The sequence below is a fragment of the Leuresthes tenuis genome, unplaced genomic scaffold, assembly GCF_036924035.1.
Source record: "Leuresthes tenuis unplaced genomic scaffold, fLeuTen1.0.hap1 SCAF_21, whole genome shotgun sequence".
Taxonomy (NCBI): domain Eukaryota; kingdom Metazoa; phylum Chordata; class Actinopteri; order Atheriniformes; family Atherinopsidae; genus Leuresthes; species Leuresthes tenuis.
The window spans coordinates 602,198-617,964 of record NW_027325375.1 but is presented as its reverse complement, the minus strand read 5'-3'; the positions used below and the strand labels follow the sequence as shown (position 1 = coordinate 617,964).

The 15,767-nt window shown below is 51.1% G+C and overlaps 1 protein-coding gene across 1 annotated transcript; it reads left to right on the top strand.

The window, feature by feature from the left end:
* The first annotated feature begins 679 nt into the window (after nt 1-679).
* On the top strand, nt 680-4,025 carry LOC140279764 (claudin-like protein ZF-A89). The gene is made up of 2 exons (XM_072374932.1): nt 680-1,204; nt 3,283-4,025. The coding sequence occupies exons 1-2, from the start codon at nt 698-700 to the stop codon at nt 3,826-3,828; spliced, it is 1,053 nt and encodes a 350-aa protein (XP_072231033.1). The 5' UTR covers nt 680-697; the 3' UTR covers nt 3,829-4,025.
* The last annotated feature ends 11,742 nt before the right edge of the window (nt 4,026-15,767 follow it).

Sequence of the window (15,767 nt, the reverse complement as noted above, 5' to 3'; positions counted from 1 at the left end):
AATAATATATAAAGACATCTTTTTATTATGTCTTTTTATTAGAGACATCTAATAAATAAATAATAATATATAAAGACATCTTTTTATTATGTCTTTTTATTAGAGACATCTAATAAATAAATAAATAATAATATATAAAGACATCTTTTTATTATGCATTTGTTTTAAAAAACAAGAGTGCTGGATTTCCCATCCACACTTAAATGATTTTACCCTCATCCCCAGCTTCACCCCAGAGGTTTGCATTTAGATTTTCATTCCTAAGTATAGACACAAAGAGAGATATCCAGTATTCTGGCCTTTTTTCTATGAGTCAAGAACAGAAAATTCAATAAACAAGTCAGTTTTAGATAGATATTACATCTTAAGACATTAAACTTTTAACATAAATAATAATATCTTGTTAAAAGCCTTTTTTTTTTACTGCTTTTACCTGATATCCAGTTGTAGAGGCTCCTGGAACATGGATGTATGTCAGTGGAGTGAAATCGAGCAAATGCACTCAAACTGCCCTGGATGATTAGCACAGATGGGATCAATCGGCCTGATTGCTGTTTTCAGTCAGAAGAACCAATCAGGACAGACGCCACCTGCCTTCACGTGGATATAAAAGCTGCAGCTGAGGCCCAGCTCCCTGCATCGTTGCTTCTGCAGCTGACTTCTTTTCTACGGTTTTTCGGGGGCACGTGAAGCAAAGATGGCGTCTGCAGGGGTTCAGATTTGTGGCATCTTCTTGGCGAGCGTTGGCTTTGTGGGAGACATCATAGTTTGCGCCCTGCCCATGTGGAAGGTGTCGGCCTTCATCGGGAACAACATCGTGACGGCGCAGATCTTCTGGGAGGGCCTGTGGATGAACTGCGTGAAGCAGAGCACCGGGCAGATGCAGTGCAAGGTGTACGACTCCATGCTGGCGCTGCCTCACGACCTCCAAGCGGCCCGCGCCCTGCTGGTCATCTCCATCCTCATCGCAGTCTTGGGAATCCTGCTCTCTGTGGCGGGGGGAAAGTGCACCAACTGCATCGAGGATGAGGCCTCCAAGAGCAAGGTGGCCATCGCAGCGGGCGTGTTCTTCATCGCTGGCGGCATCCTGTGCCTTATCCCCGTGTCCTGGTCTGCTCACGAGGTCATCAGGAACTTCTACAACCCCATGATGATCGATGCCCAGAAGAGGGAGCTGGGGGCGGCGCTGTTCATTGGCTGGGGGGCAGCGGGACTGCTCATCATCGGCGGGGCGCTGCTGTGCTGTCAGTGTCGGCAGCGTAAGGATAGCAGGTACTCTGTCAGATACTCTGCTCCCCGCTCTGCAGCCAGCGCAGGGGCTTATGTTTGAGTCTGCCCCGAGGGACTGAACACCGAGTCATGGTTTTAATTCTGTTTTAATGTGTCTTACTGCTCTTAATAAAAGTTTAAACTGTATCCTGGTGAAAGGCGTTTCTTTACCTCTGCTGTGGCTCCGGTTTTAAACTGCAGCTGAGTTTGGGCAAAGCTGAAGCTGTTTAAAGCCTTTAAGCAAGGGAAAGGAACTGAAATGGGCCAAAAGTTATCTTCCAGACATGGTTACTTTTAAACAACCAGAGTAGAGGTTCGACTTGTAGCTGTAGGCTGCGTTTCCAGTGGGTCCTTTTGACCACAAGCCCTTAAAGGGGTTCTAGGCAGAAATAATCCTCTATAAGGTCTGCCCTGACCCTTTGATTTGTCTGACTATTGCAGTGTTTAACATCCACAGTGCATGAAGTTTCAGGAGTAGTTTGGGGGGGGCTTCTCTCAGAGAAATGTGACCTGGTTTAAGATGCTGAAACATGCATAACTGGAGCATATTTTGAGTAAAGACAGCCGAAGTCTACTTGTTTGGAGGCTGTATGACCTGCTGAGCTCCACAACCTTTAAAAGAAGCTGATTTAAAGCGATACAACTTTAATTCTATTAGCTTCAGTGGTTTTTCTCTAAGGTACAAACCTATTAAAACTGTAACATGGATGAGTTGATGCAGCTGAAGCAGACTTCCTGGTTTGGCTGTGGTTGGGGGGAACATGTTCAGTAGACTCCGGGTCTGAAGCTAAGCACTGGACTGTCCTTTCTTTCATAAAGGACCTGCATCCTTCCCACAACACCTTGTGGCTGCAGCATTCAAATCATTTTCTTACATTTTCACTATGAATTTGGGCAAAATGTCAAGATAAAAGCAGAATTTGATGATTTGCAAATATTTTATTCATGAAAGAACTTTGAAGACATAAAATGTTGAAAGTAATGTGACGGTTTCATGGAAACACCTTGAATTTGATGGCGTGTTTCTCACTGTGCAGCATCCCAAATGTCTGGAGTGTTGTCCCACTGGGTCGGTTCTGGCCGCTCTGGGTCTTCCTCGTTGCTTTTCCCAGAAGTAGAAGTCATTTAGATGGGAGCAAATGTTGCTCTAAAACCTGAGGAAATGAAAAAAAACAGAGATTTTCTGCCAGCATCATTCCTGTTGCTCCTGCAGAGCTGCCTGGCAGGTCAAAGGTCACAGGCAGGTCAAAGGTCACAGGCAGGTCAAAGGTCACAGGCAGAAGGACGTCTCCTCCTTCACTGAACATTACTGATAATAATATGAACTGGAGATGAGGGAACATTACTGCATCTTTTGAATATGTGAGCAGTAAATCAGAGTTTAATGGCCTTTTTGGTACTTTGTGACCAATCCAGAGAATATATTTAGCTTTTTTTTAAAGCTCTGATCATGTGACCCGTTTTACTGTGTAAATATTTTGTATTTGAATAGCAGCTGAAGACATTTTTCTTGGGATTACTTTCTGTGATCTCGCTCTTTGCAGCGTTGGTCTTGATAATTTCAGGGTTTTTACAGATCAACAGCAGCTTAAACAGCGGATGATGATATGTGTCATGAGTTTTTTTTTATCATATTCTTTAATAATAAGGTGATATTTGAACCTGATCAGTTGTGCATTTATTCTCTCATTACTGTGGTTGAAATACGCGTTTCGGTCTGTTTAAACGTGTGAACAAAGCCTTTTGTCTGGCAGTTTCTCTCACATAATCACTTTTGTCAACAGCTTTCCGTCCTTTCAGGCAGAGAAGGAATCAGGACAGGCAGGAAACCTGATCCACACACTTTTGAGTCCCCTCCCAGCTGCTCTTCTCATACCTGCAGCGCTCACCGCAGCTTGGAAACTTGTTGCTAAAATCTAAGATCTTTAGATCGACAGAGTTCTGAATCTTTCCCACCATGTGGCAAACTTAAAGCGGTGCTTTGGACTGTCTCTGGACAACATGCAGACTCAGCTCGTTGGCGTGAGTTTGGCAGTCCTCGGCTTCCTTGGAACCATACTCATCTGCGCGCTACCGATGTGGAAAGTGACGGCCTTCGTCGGCGCAAACATCGTCACCTCTCAGGTCTTTTGGGAAGGCTTGTGGATGAACTGCGTGATCCAAAGCACGGGGCAGCTGCAGTGTAAAGCATACGACTCCATTCTGGCTTTACCACAGAACCTGCAAGGCTCCCGGGCCCTGGTCTGCGTCTCCATCGCCGTCAGCGTGGTGGCCATTGGACTCACCGTGGTTGGGGTCCGCTGCACCAACTTCTGCCGTGATGACAGTCTGACTAAAACCAATATTGGTGTGTCTGGGGGGGTGGTGTTTATTCTCGCGGGGCTGCTGTGTATCATTCCTGTCAGCTGGTCGGCTCACACCATCATCACAGGCTTTTACAACCCTGAGGCCACCGAGGAGCGGAGGGGGGAGCTCGGAGCGTCCATATATGTGGGCTGGGTGTCCGGGGCTCTGCTCGTCATCGGCGGAGGGATGCTGTGCAGCACCTACAGATACTGAGGAGAGTCAAAGAGTCGCATCCATCCAAAAGGAAGATAAAATGTGTTTATTAACTCTGACTGGAGCTCCCTTTTCATTCTGACTTTAAACCTTTGACTGCACTGTGCTCACATGTTGCATAAAGCGTGTGAAGTGAAGGAAAACAGGAGCCCAGCTCACTGCTGCATGATGCCATGAAACTGATATCAACAAACAGCGAACTAATGGAGACATTTGAGTTGATTCGAGTTATTTAAGTGCTGTATGTGGGGAAAAAGTTCAACATGCTTTTGTGTTAGATTTACTCTGTAAAGTCAGTGTTTTTTCATGAAATTTCTCTTTTAAATACAATAGTTTTACTTAAATTTGAGCATTTTAGCACAAAATAGAGCAAATTATTCAACTGTTAAATAAATAAAAAGCTACTATTAAATCATAAGAAAGTGGCATTGTGTAAAACTCTGTAAAAACTGGATTTTTCTCTCTTATTCAGCATGTTTTATCATGTCAGCTGCAGGAAACCAATTATTTTTGTATTAATTAAAAGGAGCTGTAAGCCTCTCGTCTTTCTTTGCGTTTCTTTTTTTCTTCTTTCGCTGTTTTTCAGAGAAAACATGCGATATGATGCTGGGACTCAGTGCTCAGCAGGAGCCCATTTTCTTTCTTTGAATGTCCTCCACAGACTCCTCTCATGCCACAGATACCTCCTCACTAATTTATGATTCCTCTGACTACAAAAGCAACATCACTGAGCAGCTCACGTTTTATTTGAACTGAGACATTTATTTTTCTTGCTGTTTTCTCTGAAGTCTTGCCTGGGTTCGTGTTTTCTTTGGCGTCGTGGTGAATTTCTTCTGTTTTTGTTGCTCTGGTCTGAGCAAACTGCTGCAGGAGGGTATGTTGGACACACAGAGAACAGAATGGTGTCATAAAAGCATGTTTTCAGAGGGTGTTTTTGTAGTTTTGTATATCCACTCATGCTTTGACTCTAACGCTGATGACTTTGATATGTTGTTGTAATGCTGTACGATGGACTTCCAAAAGCTAAAAATGCAGATAAATGCAGTGTGAAAAGGACACATAAACACATTTTAATTAGGGAGCAAATTTTGTGACTCCATAATTAAGTTACTGCAGAAAAAGGAGAATTCAAAGGATTTCTTTGGTCATTCTCATCATATTGCATCATGATGCATAAACTAATGTCAACAGCTTTTTCATATAGAGCCAGGAAATGTATAAACTAAAGCTTTAGTTACACCAGTACCAAATCATTTAATGGAATAGATTATTTCTGCATTTTATAATGTTGATGCACCTTTAATTAAAGTCAAAACAATTAACTAACCAAAGAGAACAAGCATCTCAATCTACATCGAGCCTTTAGTGAGAGCTGCCCTCTACAGTGAGTGCTGCCCTGAGTGCTGCCCTCCACAGTGAGTGCTGCCCTCCACAGTGAGTGCTGCCCCCTACAGTTAGTGCTGCCCTCTACAGTGAGAGCTGCCCTCTACAGTGAGTGCTGCCCCCTACAGTGAGAGCTGCCCTCTACATTGAGTGCTGCCCTCTACACTGAGTGCTGCCCTCTACAGTGAGTGCTGCCCTCTACATTGAGTGCTGCCCTCTACAGTGAGTGCTGCCCTCCACACTGAGTGCTGCCCTCCACAGTGAGTGCTGCCCTGAGAGCTGCCCTCTACAGTGAGTGCTGCCCTCCACAGTGAGTGCTGCCCCCTACAGTGAGTGCTGCCCTCTACAGTGAGTGCTGCCCTCTACAGTGAGTGCTGCCCTCCACAGTGAGTGCTGCCCTCCACAGTGAGTGCTGCCCCCTACAGTGAGTGCTGCCCTCTACAGTGAGTGCTGCCCTCTGAGTGCTGCCCTCTACAGTGAGTGCTGCCCTCTACAGTGAGTGCTGCCCTCTGAGTGCTGCCCTCTACAGTGAGTGCTGCCCTCTACAGTGAGTGCTGCCCTCTACAGTGAGTGCTGCCCCCTACAGTGAGTGCTGCCCTCTACAGTGAGTGCTGCCCTCTACAGTGAGTGCTGCCCTCTACAGTGAGTGCTGCCCTCTACATTGAGTGCTGCCCTCTACAGTGAGTGCTGCCCTCCACACTGAGTGCTGCCCTCCACAGTGAGTGCTGCCCTGAGAGCTGCCCTCTACAGTGAGTGCTGCCCTCCACAGTGAGTGCTGCCCCCTACAGTGAGTGCTGCCCTCTACAGTGAGTGCTGCCCTCTACATTGAGTGCTGCCCTCTACAGTGAGTGCTGCCCTCCACACTGAGTGCTGCCCTCCACAGTGAGTGCTGCCCTGAGAGCTGCCCTCTACAGTGAGTGCTGCCCTCCACAGTGAGTGCTGCCCCCTACAGTGAGTGCTGCCCTCTACAGTTAGTGCTGCCCTCCACAGTGAGTGCTGCCCTCCACAGTGAGTGCTGCCCCCTACAGTGAGTGCTGCCCTCTACAGTGAGTGCTGCCCTCTACAGTGAGTGCTGCCCTCCACAGTGAGTGCTGCCCTCCACAGTGAGTGCTGCCCTCCACAGTGAGTGCTGCCCTCCACAGTGAGTGCTGCCCTCTACAGTGAATGCTGCCCTCCACACTGAGTGCTGCCCCCTACAGTGAGTGCTGCACTCTACAGTGAGTGCTGCCCTCTACAGTGAATGCTGCCCTCCACACTGAGTGCTGCCCCCTACAGTGAGTGCTGCACTCTACAGTTAGTGCTGCCCTCCACAGTGAGTGCTGCCCCCTACAGTTAGTGCTGCCCTCTACAGTTAGTGCTGCCCTCTACAGTGAGTGCTGCCCTCCACAGTGAGTGCTGCCCCCTACAGTTAGTGCTGCCCTCCACAGTGAGTGCTGCCCCCTACAGTGAGTGCTGCCCCCTACAGTGAATGCTGCCCCCTACAGTGAGTGCTGCCCTCTACAGTGAGTGCTGCCCTCTACAGTGAGTGCTGCCCCCTACAGTTAGTGCTGCCCTCCACAGTGAGTGCTGCCCTCCACAGTGAGTGCTGCCCCCTACAGTGAGTGCTGCCCCCTACAGTGAATGCTGCCCTCTACAGTGAGTGCTGCCCTCTACAGTGAGTGCTGCCCTCCACAGTGAGTGCTGCCCTCTACAGTTAGTGCTGCCCTCCACAGTGAGTGCTGCCCTCCACAGTGAGTGCTGCCCTCTACACTGAGTGCTGCCCTCTACAGTGAATGCTGCCCCCTACAGTTAGTGCTGCCCTCCACAGTGAGTGCTGCCCTCTACAGTGAGTGCTGCCCTCTACAGTGAATGCTGCCCCCTACAGTGAGTGCTGCCCTCTACAGTGAGTGCTGCCCTCTACAGTGAATGCTGCCCCCTACAGTGAGTGCTGCCCTCCACAGTGAATGCTGCCCCCTACAGTGAGTGCTGCCCTCCACAGTGAGTGCTGCCCTCCACAGTGAGTGCTGCCCTCCACAGTGAGTGCTGCCCTCCACAGTGAGTGCTGCCCTCTACACTGAGTGCTGCCCTCCACAGTGAGTGCTGCCCTCCACAGTGAGTGCTGCCCTCTACAGTTAGTGCTGCCCTCTACAGTGAATGCTGCCCTCTACAGTGAGTGCTGCCCTCCACAGTGAGTGCTGCCCCCTACAGTTAGTGCTGCCCTCCACAGTGAGAGCTGCCCTCTACAGTTAGTGCCGCCCTCCACAGTGAGTGCTGCCCTCCACAGTGAGAGCTGCCCTCTACAGTTAGTGCTGCCCTCCACAGTGAGTGCTGCCCTCCACAGTGAGTGCTGCCCTCCACAGTGAGTGCTGCCCTCCACAGTGAGTGCTGCCCTCTACACTGAGTGCTGCCCTCCACAGTGAGAGCTGCCCTCTACAGTTAGTGCTGCCCTCTACAGTGAATGCTGCCCTCTACAGTGAGTGCTGCCCTCCACAGTGAGTGCTGCCCTCTACAGTGAGTGCTGCCCCCTACAGTTAGTGCTGCCCTCCACAGTGAGTGCTGCCCTCCACAGTGAGAGCTGCCCTCTACAGTTAGTGCTGCCCTCTACAGTGAGTGCTGCCCTCTACAGTGAGTGCTGCCCTCCACAGTGAGTGCTGCCCCCTACAGTGAGTGCTGCCCTCTACAGTGAGTGCTGCCCCCTACAGTGAATGCTGCCCCCTACAGTGAGTGCTGCCCTCCACAGTGAGTGCTGCCCTCCACAGTGAGAGCTGCCCTCTACAGTTAGTGCTGCCCTCTACAGTGAGTGCTGCCCTCTAATGTGAGTTCTGCCCCCTACAGTGAGTGCTGCCCTCCACAGTGAGTGCTGCCCCCTACAGTGAGTGCTGCCCTCCACAGTGAGTGCTGCCCTCCACAGTGAGTGCTGCCCTCCACAGTGAGTGCTGCCCTCCACAGTGAGTGCTGCCCTCCACAGTGAGTGCTGCCCTCTACACTGAGTGCTGCCCTCCACAGTGAGTGCTGCCCTCTACAGTTAGTGCTGCCCTCTACAGTGAATGCTGCCCCCTACAGTGAGTGCTGCCCTCCACAGTGAGTGCTGCCCCCTACAGTTAGTGCTGCCCTCCACAGTGAGTGCTGCCCTCTACAGTGAGTGCTGCCCTCTACAGTGAATGCTGCCCCCTACAGTGAGTGCTGCCCTCCACAGTGAGTGCTGCCCTCTACAGTGAGTTCTGCCCCCTACAGTGAGTGCTGCCCTCCACAGTGAGTGCTGCCCTCCACAGTGAATGCTGCCCCCTACAGTGAGTGCTGCCCTCCACAGTGAGTGCTGCCCTCCACAGTGAGTGCTGCCCTCTACACTGAGTGCTGCCCTCCACAGTGAGTGCTGCCCTCTACAGTGAATGCTGCCCTCTACAGTGAGTGCTGCCCTCCACAGTGAGTGCTGCCCTCTACAGTGAGTGCTGCCCTCCACAGTGAGTGCTGCCCTCCACAGTGAGTGCTGCCCTCCACAGTGAGTGCTGCCCCCTACAGTTAGTGCTGCCCTCCACAGTGAGTGCTGCCCTCCACAGTGAGTGCTGCCCCCTACAGTTAGTGCTGCCCTCCACAGTGAGTGCTGCCCTCCACAGTGAGTGCTGCCCTCCACAGTGAGTGCTGCCCTCCACAGTGAGTGCTGCCCCCTACAGTTAGTGCTGCCCTCCACAGTGAGAGCTGCCCTCTACAGTTAGTGCTGCCCTCTACAGTGAGTGCTGCCCTCCACAGTGAGTGCTGCCCTCCACAGTGAGTGCTGCCCTCTACACTGAGTGCTGCCCTCTACAGTTAGTGCTGCCCTCTACAGTGAATGCTGCCCTCTACAGTGAGTGCTGCCCTCCACAGTGAGTGCTGCCCTCTACAGTGAGTGCTGCCCCCTACAGTGAGTGCTGCCCTCCACAGTGAGTGCTGCCCTCCACAGTGAGAGCTGCCCTCTACAGTTAGTGCTGCCCTCTACAGTGAATGCTGCCCTCTACAGTGAGTGCTGCCCTCCACAGTGAGTGCTGCCCTCTACAGTGAGTGCTGCCCCCTACAGTTAGTGCTGCCCTCCACAGTGAGAGCTGCCCTCTACAGTTAGTGCTGCCCTCTACAGTGAGTGCTGCCCTCTACAGTGAGTGCTGCCCTCCACAGTGAGTGCTGCCCCCTACAGTGAGTGCTGCCCTCTACAGTGAGTGCTGCCCCCTACAGTGAATGCTGCCCCCTACAGTGAGTGCTGCCCTCCACAGTGAGTGCTGCCCTCCACAGTGAGAGCTGCCCTCTACAGTTAGTGCTGCCCTCTACAGTGAGTGCTGCCCTCTAATGTGAGTTCTGCCCCCTACAGTGAGTGCTGCCCTCCACAGTGAATGCTGCCCCCTACAGTGAGTGCTGCCCTCCACAGTGAGTGCTGCCCTCCACAGTGAGTGCTGCCCTCCACAGTGAGTGCTGCCCTCCACAGTGAGTGCTGCCCTCTACACTGAGTGCTGCCCTCCACAGTGAGTGCTGCCCTCTACAGTGAGTGCTGCCCTCTACAGTGAATGCTGCCCCCTACAGTGAGTGCTGCCCTCCACAGTGAGTGCTGCCCTCTACAGTGAGTGCTGCCCTCTACACTGAGTGCTGCCCTCCACAGTGAGTGCTGCCCCCTACAGTGAGTGCTGCCCTCCACAGTGAGTGCTGCCCTCTACAGTGAGTGCTGCCCTCTACAGTGAGTGCTGCCCTCTACAGTGAGTGCTGCCCTCCACAGTGAGTGCTGCCCTCCACACTGAGTGCTGCCCCCTACAGTTAGTGCTGCCCTCCACAGTGAGTGCTGCCCTCCACAGTGAGTGCTGCCCCCTACAGTTAGTGCTGCCCTCCACAGTGAGTGCTGCCCTCCACAGTGAGAGCTGCCCTCTACAGTTAGTGCTGCCCTCTACAGTGAGTGCTGCCCTCTACACTGAGTGCTGCCCTCCACAGTGAGTGCTGCCCCCTACAGTGAGTGCTGCCCTCTACAGTGAGTGCTGCCCCCTACAGTGATTGCTGCCCCCTACAGTGAGTGCTGCCCTCTACAGTGAGTGCTGCCCCCTACAGTGAATGCTGCCCCCTACAGTGAGTGCTGCCCTCCACAGTGAGTGTTGCCCTCCACAGTGAGTGCTGCCCTCCACAGTGAGTGCTGCCCTCTACAGTGAATGCTGCCCCCTACAGTGAGTGCTGCCCTCCACAGTGAGTGCTGCCCTCTACAGTGAGTGCTGCCCTCCACACTGAGTGCTGCCCTCCACAGTGAGTGCTGCCCTCCACAGTGAGTGCTGCCCTGAGAGCTGCCCTCCACAGTGAGTGCTGCCCCCTACAGTTAGTGCTGCCCTCCACAGTGAGTGCTGCCCTGAGAGCTGCCCTCTACACTGAGTGCTGCCCTCCACAGTGAGTGCTGCCCCCTACAGTGAGTGCTGCCCTCTACAGTGAGTGCTGCCCCCTACAGTGAGTGCTGCCCTCTACAGTGAGAGCTGCCCTCTAATGTGAGTGCTGCCCCCTACAGTGAGTGCTGCCCTCTACAGTGAGTGCTGCCCTCTACAGTTAGTGCTGCCCTCTACAGTTAGTGCTGCCCTCTACAGTGAGTGCTGCCCTCTACAGTTAGTGCTGCCCTCTACAGTGAGTGCTGCCCTCTACAGTGAGTGCTGCCCTCTACAGTTAGTGCTGCCCTCTACAGTGAGTGCTGCCCCCTACAGTGAGTGCTGCCCTCTAATGTGAGTGCTGCCCTCTACAGTGAGTGCTGCCCCCTACAGTGAGTGCTGCCCTCTACAGTGAGAGCTGCCCTCTAATGTGAGTGCTGCCCCCTACAGTGAGTGCTGCCCTCTACAGTGAGTGCTGCCCTCTACAGTTAGTGCTGCCCTCTACATTGAATGCTGCCCTCTACAGTGAGTGCTGCCCTCTAATGTGAGTGCTGCCCTCTACAGTGAGTGCTGCCCTCTAATGTGAGTGCTGCCCTCTAATGTGAGTTCTGCCCCCTACAGTGAGTGCTGCCCTCCACACTGAGTGCTGCCCTCTACAGTGAGTGTTGCCCTCTACAGTGAGTGCTGCCCTCTACAGTGAGTGCTGCCCTCTAATGTGAGTGCTGCCCTCTACAGTGAGTGCTGCCCTCTAATGTGAGTGCTGCCCTCTAATGTGAGTTCTGCCCCCTACAGTGAGTGCTGCCCTCTACAGTGAGTGTTGCCCTCTACAGTGAGTGCTGCCCTCTACAGTGAGTGCTGCCCTCTACAGTGAGTGCTGCCCTCTAATGTGAGTGCTGCCCTCTACAGTGAGTGCTGCCCTCTAATGTGAGTGCTGCCCTCTAATGTGAGTTCTGCCCCCTACAGTGAGTGTTGCCCTCTACAGTGAGTGCTGCCCTCTACAGTGAGTGTTGCCCTCTACAGTGAGTGCTGCCCTCTACAGTGAGTGCTGCCCTCTAATGTGAGTGCTGCCCTCTAATGTGAGTTCTGCCCCCTACAGTGAGTGCTGCCCTCTACAGTGAGTGTTGCCCTCTACAGTGAGTGCTGCCCTCTACAGTGAGTGCTGCCCTCTAATGTGAGTTCTGCCCTCTACAGTGAGTGCTGCCCTCTAATGTGAGTGCTGCCCTCTAATGTGAGTTCTGCCCCCTACAGTGAGTGCTGCCCTCTAATGTGAGTTCTGCCCCCTACAGTGAGTGCTGCCCTCTAATGTGAGTTCTGCCCTCTACAGTGAGTGCTGCCCTCTAATGTGAGTGCTGCCCTCTAATGTGAGTTCTGCCCCCTACAGTGAGTGCTGCCCTCCACAGTGAGTGCTGCCCTCTACAGTGAGTGCTGCCCTCTACAGTGAGTGCTGCCCTCTAATGTGAGTTCTGCCCTCTACAGTGAGTGCTGCCCTCTACAGTGAGTGTTGCCCTCTACAGTGAGTGCTGCCCTCTACAGTGAGTGCTGCCCTCTAATGTGAGTTCTGCCCCCTACAGTGAGTGCTGCCCTCCACACTGAGTGCTGCCCTCCACAGTGAGTGCTGCCCTCTACAGTGAGAGCTGCCCCCTACAGTGAGTGCTGCCCTCCACACTGAGTGCTGCCCTCCACACTGAGTGCTGCCCTCTACAGTGAGTGCTGCCCTCTAATGTGAGTTCTGCCCCCTACAGTGAGTGCTGCCCTCCACACTGAGTGCTGCCCTCTACAGTGAGAGCTGCCCCCTACAGTGAGTGCTGCCCTCCACACTGAGTGCTGCCCTCCACACTGAGTGCTGCCCCCTACAGTGAGTGCTGCCCCCTACAGTGAGTGCTGCCCTCCACACTGAGTGCTGCCCTCCACAGTGAGTGCTGCCCTCTACAGTGAGTGCTGCCCCCTACAGTGAGTGCTGCCCTCTAATGTGAGTTCTGCCCTCTACAGTGAGTGCTGCCCTCTAATGTGAGTTCTGCCCCCTACAGTGAGTTCTGCCCCCTACAGTGAGTGCTGCCCTCTACAGTGAGTGCTGCCCTCTAATGTGAGTTCTGCCCCCTACAGTGAGTGCTGCCCTCTACAGTGAGTGCTGCCCTCTAATGTGAGTTCTGCCCCCTACAGTGAGTGCTGCCCTCCACACTGAGTGCTGCCCTCTACAGTTAGTGCTGCCCTCCACAGTGAGTGCTGCCCTCTACAGTGAGAGCTGCCCCCTACAGTGAGTGCTGCCCTCCACACTGAGTGCTGCCCTCCACACTGAGTGCTGCCCCCTACAGTGAGTGCTGCCCCCTACAGTGAGTGCTGCCCTCCACACTGAGTGCTGCCCTCCACAATGAGTGCTGCCCTCTACCCTGAGTGCTGCCCCCTACAGTGAGTGCTGCCCTCTACAGTGAGTGCTGCCCCCTACAGTGAGTGCTGCCCTCTACAGTGAGTGCTGCCCTCTACAGTGAGTGCTGCCCCCTACAGTGAGTGCTGCCCTCTACAGTTAGTGCTGCCCCCTACAGTGAGTGCTGCCCCCTACAGTGAGTGCTGCCCTCTACAGTGAGTGCTGCCCTCTACAGTGAGAGCTGCCCTCCACAATGAGTGCTGCCCTCTACAGTTAGTGCTGCCCCCTACAGTGAGTGCTGCCCCCTACAGTGAGAGCTGCCCTCCACAATGAGTGCTGCCCTCTACAGTGAGTGCTGCCCCCTACAGTGAGTGCTGCCCTCTACAGTTAGTGCTGCCCTCTACAGTGAATGCTGCCCCCTACAGTGAGTGCTGCCCTCTACAGTGAGAGCTGCCCTCTACAGTTAGTGCTGCCCTCTACAGTGAATGCTGCCCCCTACAGTGAGTGCTGCCCCCTACAGTGAGTGCTGCCCCCTACAGTGAGTGCTGCCCTCTACAGTGAGTGCTTCCCTCCTTCTTAGTGCATTTCCTGAGGAGGTGAAGAAATCCCAACCTTCCCACCACTTTCAGCCGAACAGCTCCAGCGTTCAGTTCAGTCCATTATTCTGCTGCTTTGGCTCTGATCCTTTAGATGTTTCATCTTCATATGAGGAGAGGTATGATGAGCCCAAGTGCATATAAGTCTCTGAATGCAGCTCATCGTTTGCTTGGTGGTACGACCATGAAGTGAACTGCATACGTTGGATTGTAATCCATCAAATTGTTAAGGGACACTGCTGGGAAGGTTCTGAGAAGGATTGTCAGTGAGGTCACTGATGGCGTCTCTTCACATGTTAATTGATGCTAACTCCTCATTGGAGAGAAAACAAGAGATCAATCAAAGCCTCACATCCTGTTTGTCCAAGTTTAGCCTATATTGTGTAGTCAGGCAGCATTCAGGGTCAGATCATATGAAATGATGAAGGAACGATAAAGAAAACCTTGTTAGCTGGTAGATAATTAACATATTAGACCTTTTCCTGGGAAACTCTGGTTTAACACCAGTGTAAAGACATTGTTGTGTACTTTGTTTTTTACATTTGACACCATGGCTCCACTCTCTTATTTCCTCTTGCTGTCCAGTTACATTTAAGCACTAAAATCACAAACTACTTACCTGGTTTTGTGTGTTTTACATCAGAGCGTCACAAGATGAGGTGGTTGAGAGATATTAATAATATTAGCTGTAATAGGAGCCTTAAGAGTTGATGTGAATCAGAAACTTTATAAAGATTTGGGGAGTTTAGAAATTACGACACATGTATTGTACTGGAGGACATTTAGTGGTCAGGATCTTTTCAGAACCAATTATTTTTATCAGGAGGGTGGAATATATATATATATATATATATATATATATATATATATGGAGCTGAAGCCTATCGGTGCGGGTTTACAGGGTTATATATATATTTATCAGAGCCTCTAACCCTGTTTTAATCATTATAATTATTACTACAATTATTACTACAATTATTATCATTATTTGCATTATTATTATTTGATTAAACAGTTGTTTAAGAGGTGTTTAATGAACTTTAGGACTGGACCCAGTGGTGCTGCATCTGAAGACACTTCCCCACAGGGTTCGGTTCTCCGGCCTGGAGGCCTTTATACACAGTGTCTGGTTGACATTTTAAGCTAATTTTAAACACCCACTAACATCTAACTCGTGCGTTGCATGAGTCCAGTGTGAAAGTGTTTAATCAGCATCCCGTCCTGTGTCCCACCACCTCTGTGACACTTAAACGCAACACTGGGGCGCACGCGTCACTTCTGGCTACAATAGGTGCATTTACCGGTAATAAAGCTTCACGCGGAGGCTCTGAAAATGACAGCAGGCCAAAGCGCACAGCCTGCGGGACACAGGCCTCATTGTTCCGCTTCTGCTGCTGTTCTGCAGCTCCACACATGGCGCGATAAGCGGGCAGCGAACGCGTCTTTTCTGCACGGATTCTGCGGCCTAAAGCAGTTTCAGGACCGGCTCTGAAAACATTGCAGTCCCCAGAGCTCCAAAGATGAACAGTACAGTTAAAAAAGCAGTTTAAACACACCACTTTTTGTGTAAAAATGTTTAAAAGTGCAAGTTTACAGAGCAAAGTGTTGAAAGAAATGACATATTCCCTTTAGTTAAAGCTGCAATGGTTCTTTTTCACATTATCTTTAAAAAATAATTAAAAACTAATAAATAATTTTACCAGAATATTCTGACAAAGTGGACCAATCATATTCTGACTTGACTGAATGAGTATGATGCCTGGGTTCCCATGTGTTTCTTTAATTAAGTCCTAATAAATTTGAATTTGCTGAAGAGAAAAAAGAAATGAAATCGGATCAGAATCAGTGGAGTTCAGCTGGTGAAAGCAGGGTCTGATCAGCTTTTTGCTGAATGTTATAAGACAACAACCTGAGTCCAAAGCGTTCTGTGTTCAGACTCAGGAGAGAAGGGAGGATCCCTACAGTCTCATTCCGATCTGCTATCAGCCTCAGAGCTTCTGGTATCGATTGGCCACATATTCACCCCGGGTCACATGGTCTATCTGGGGGGAATTTAGAAGCTCTTGTTTTGAGTAACTGTGAATAACAGAAAAAGAGAAATTTGATTCCTAAACTCAGTAATTAGGAATTAAAGAATAATTTATAAGCAGGAACTGAGTGAAACTGAGATTACAACAGAGCGGTGACGTGTTTTTCCACTTTGGTCACCTGGTTAGTTCCTGTTTGCACACTTTGTTTCATCCAAGCTGAATATTTCTTTACAGC

Excerpts from the sequence above, each read along its gene's own strand:
- LOC140279764 (XM_072374932.1), top strand. The coding sequence starts at position 698 with ATGGCGTCTGCAGGGGTTCAGATTTGTGGCATCTTCTTGGCGAGCGTT. Across the intron at positions 1,205-3,282 it reads CGCTGTTCATTGGCTGGGGG|CTCGTTGGCGTGAGTTTGGC; the intron begins GCAGCGGGACTG and ends ATGCAGACTCAG.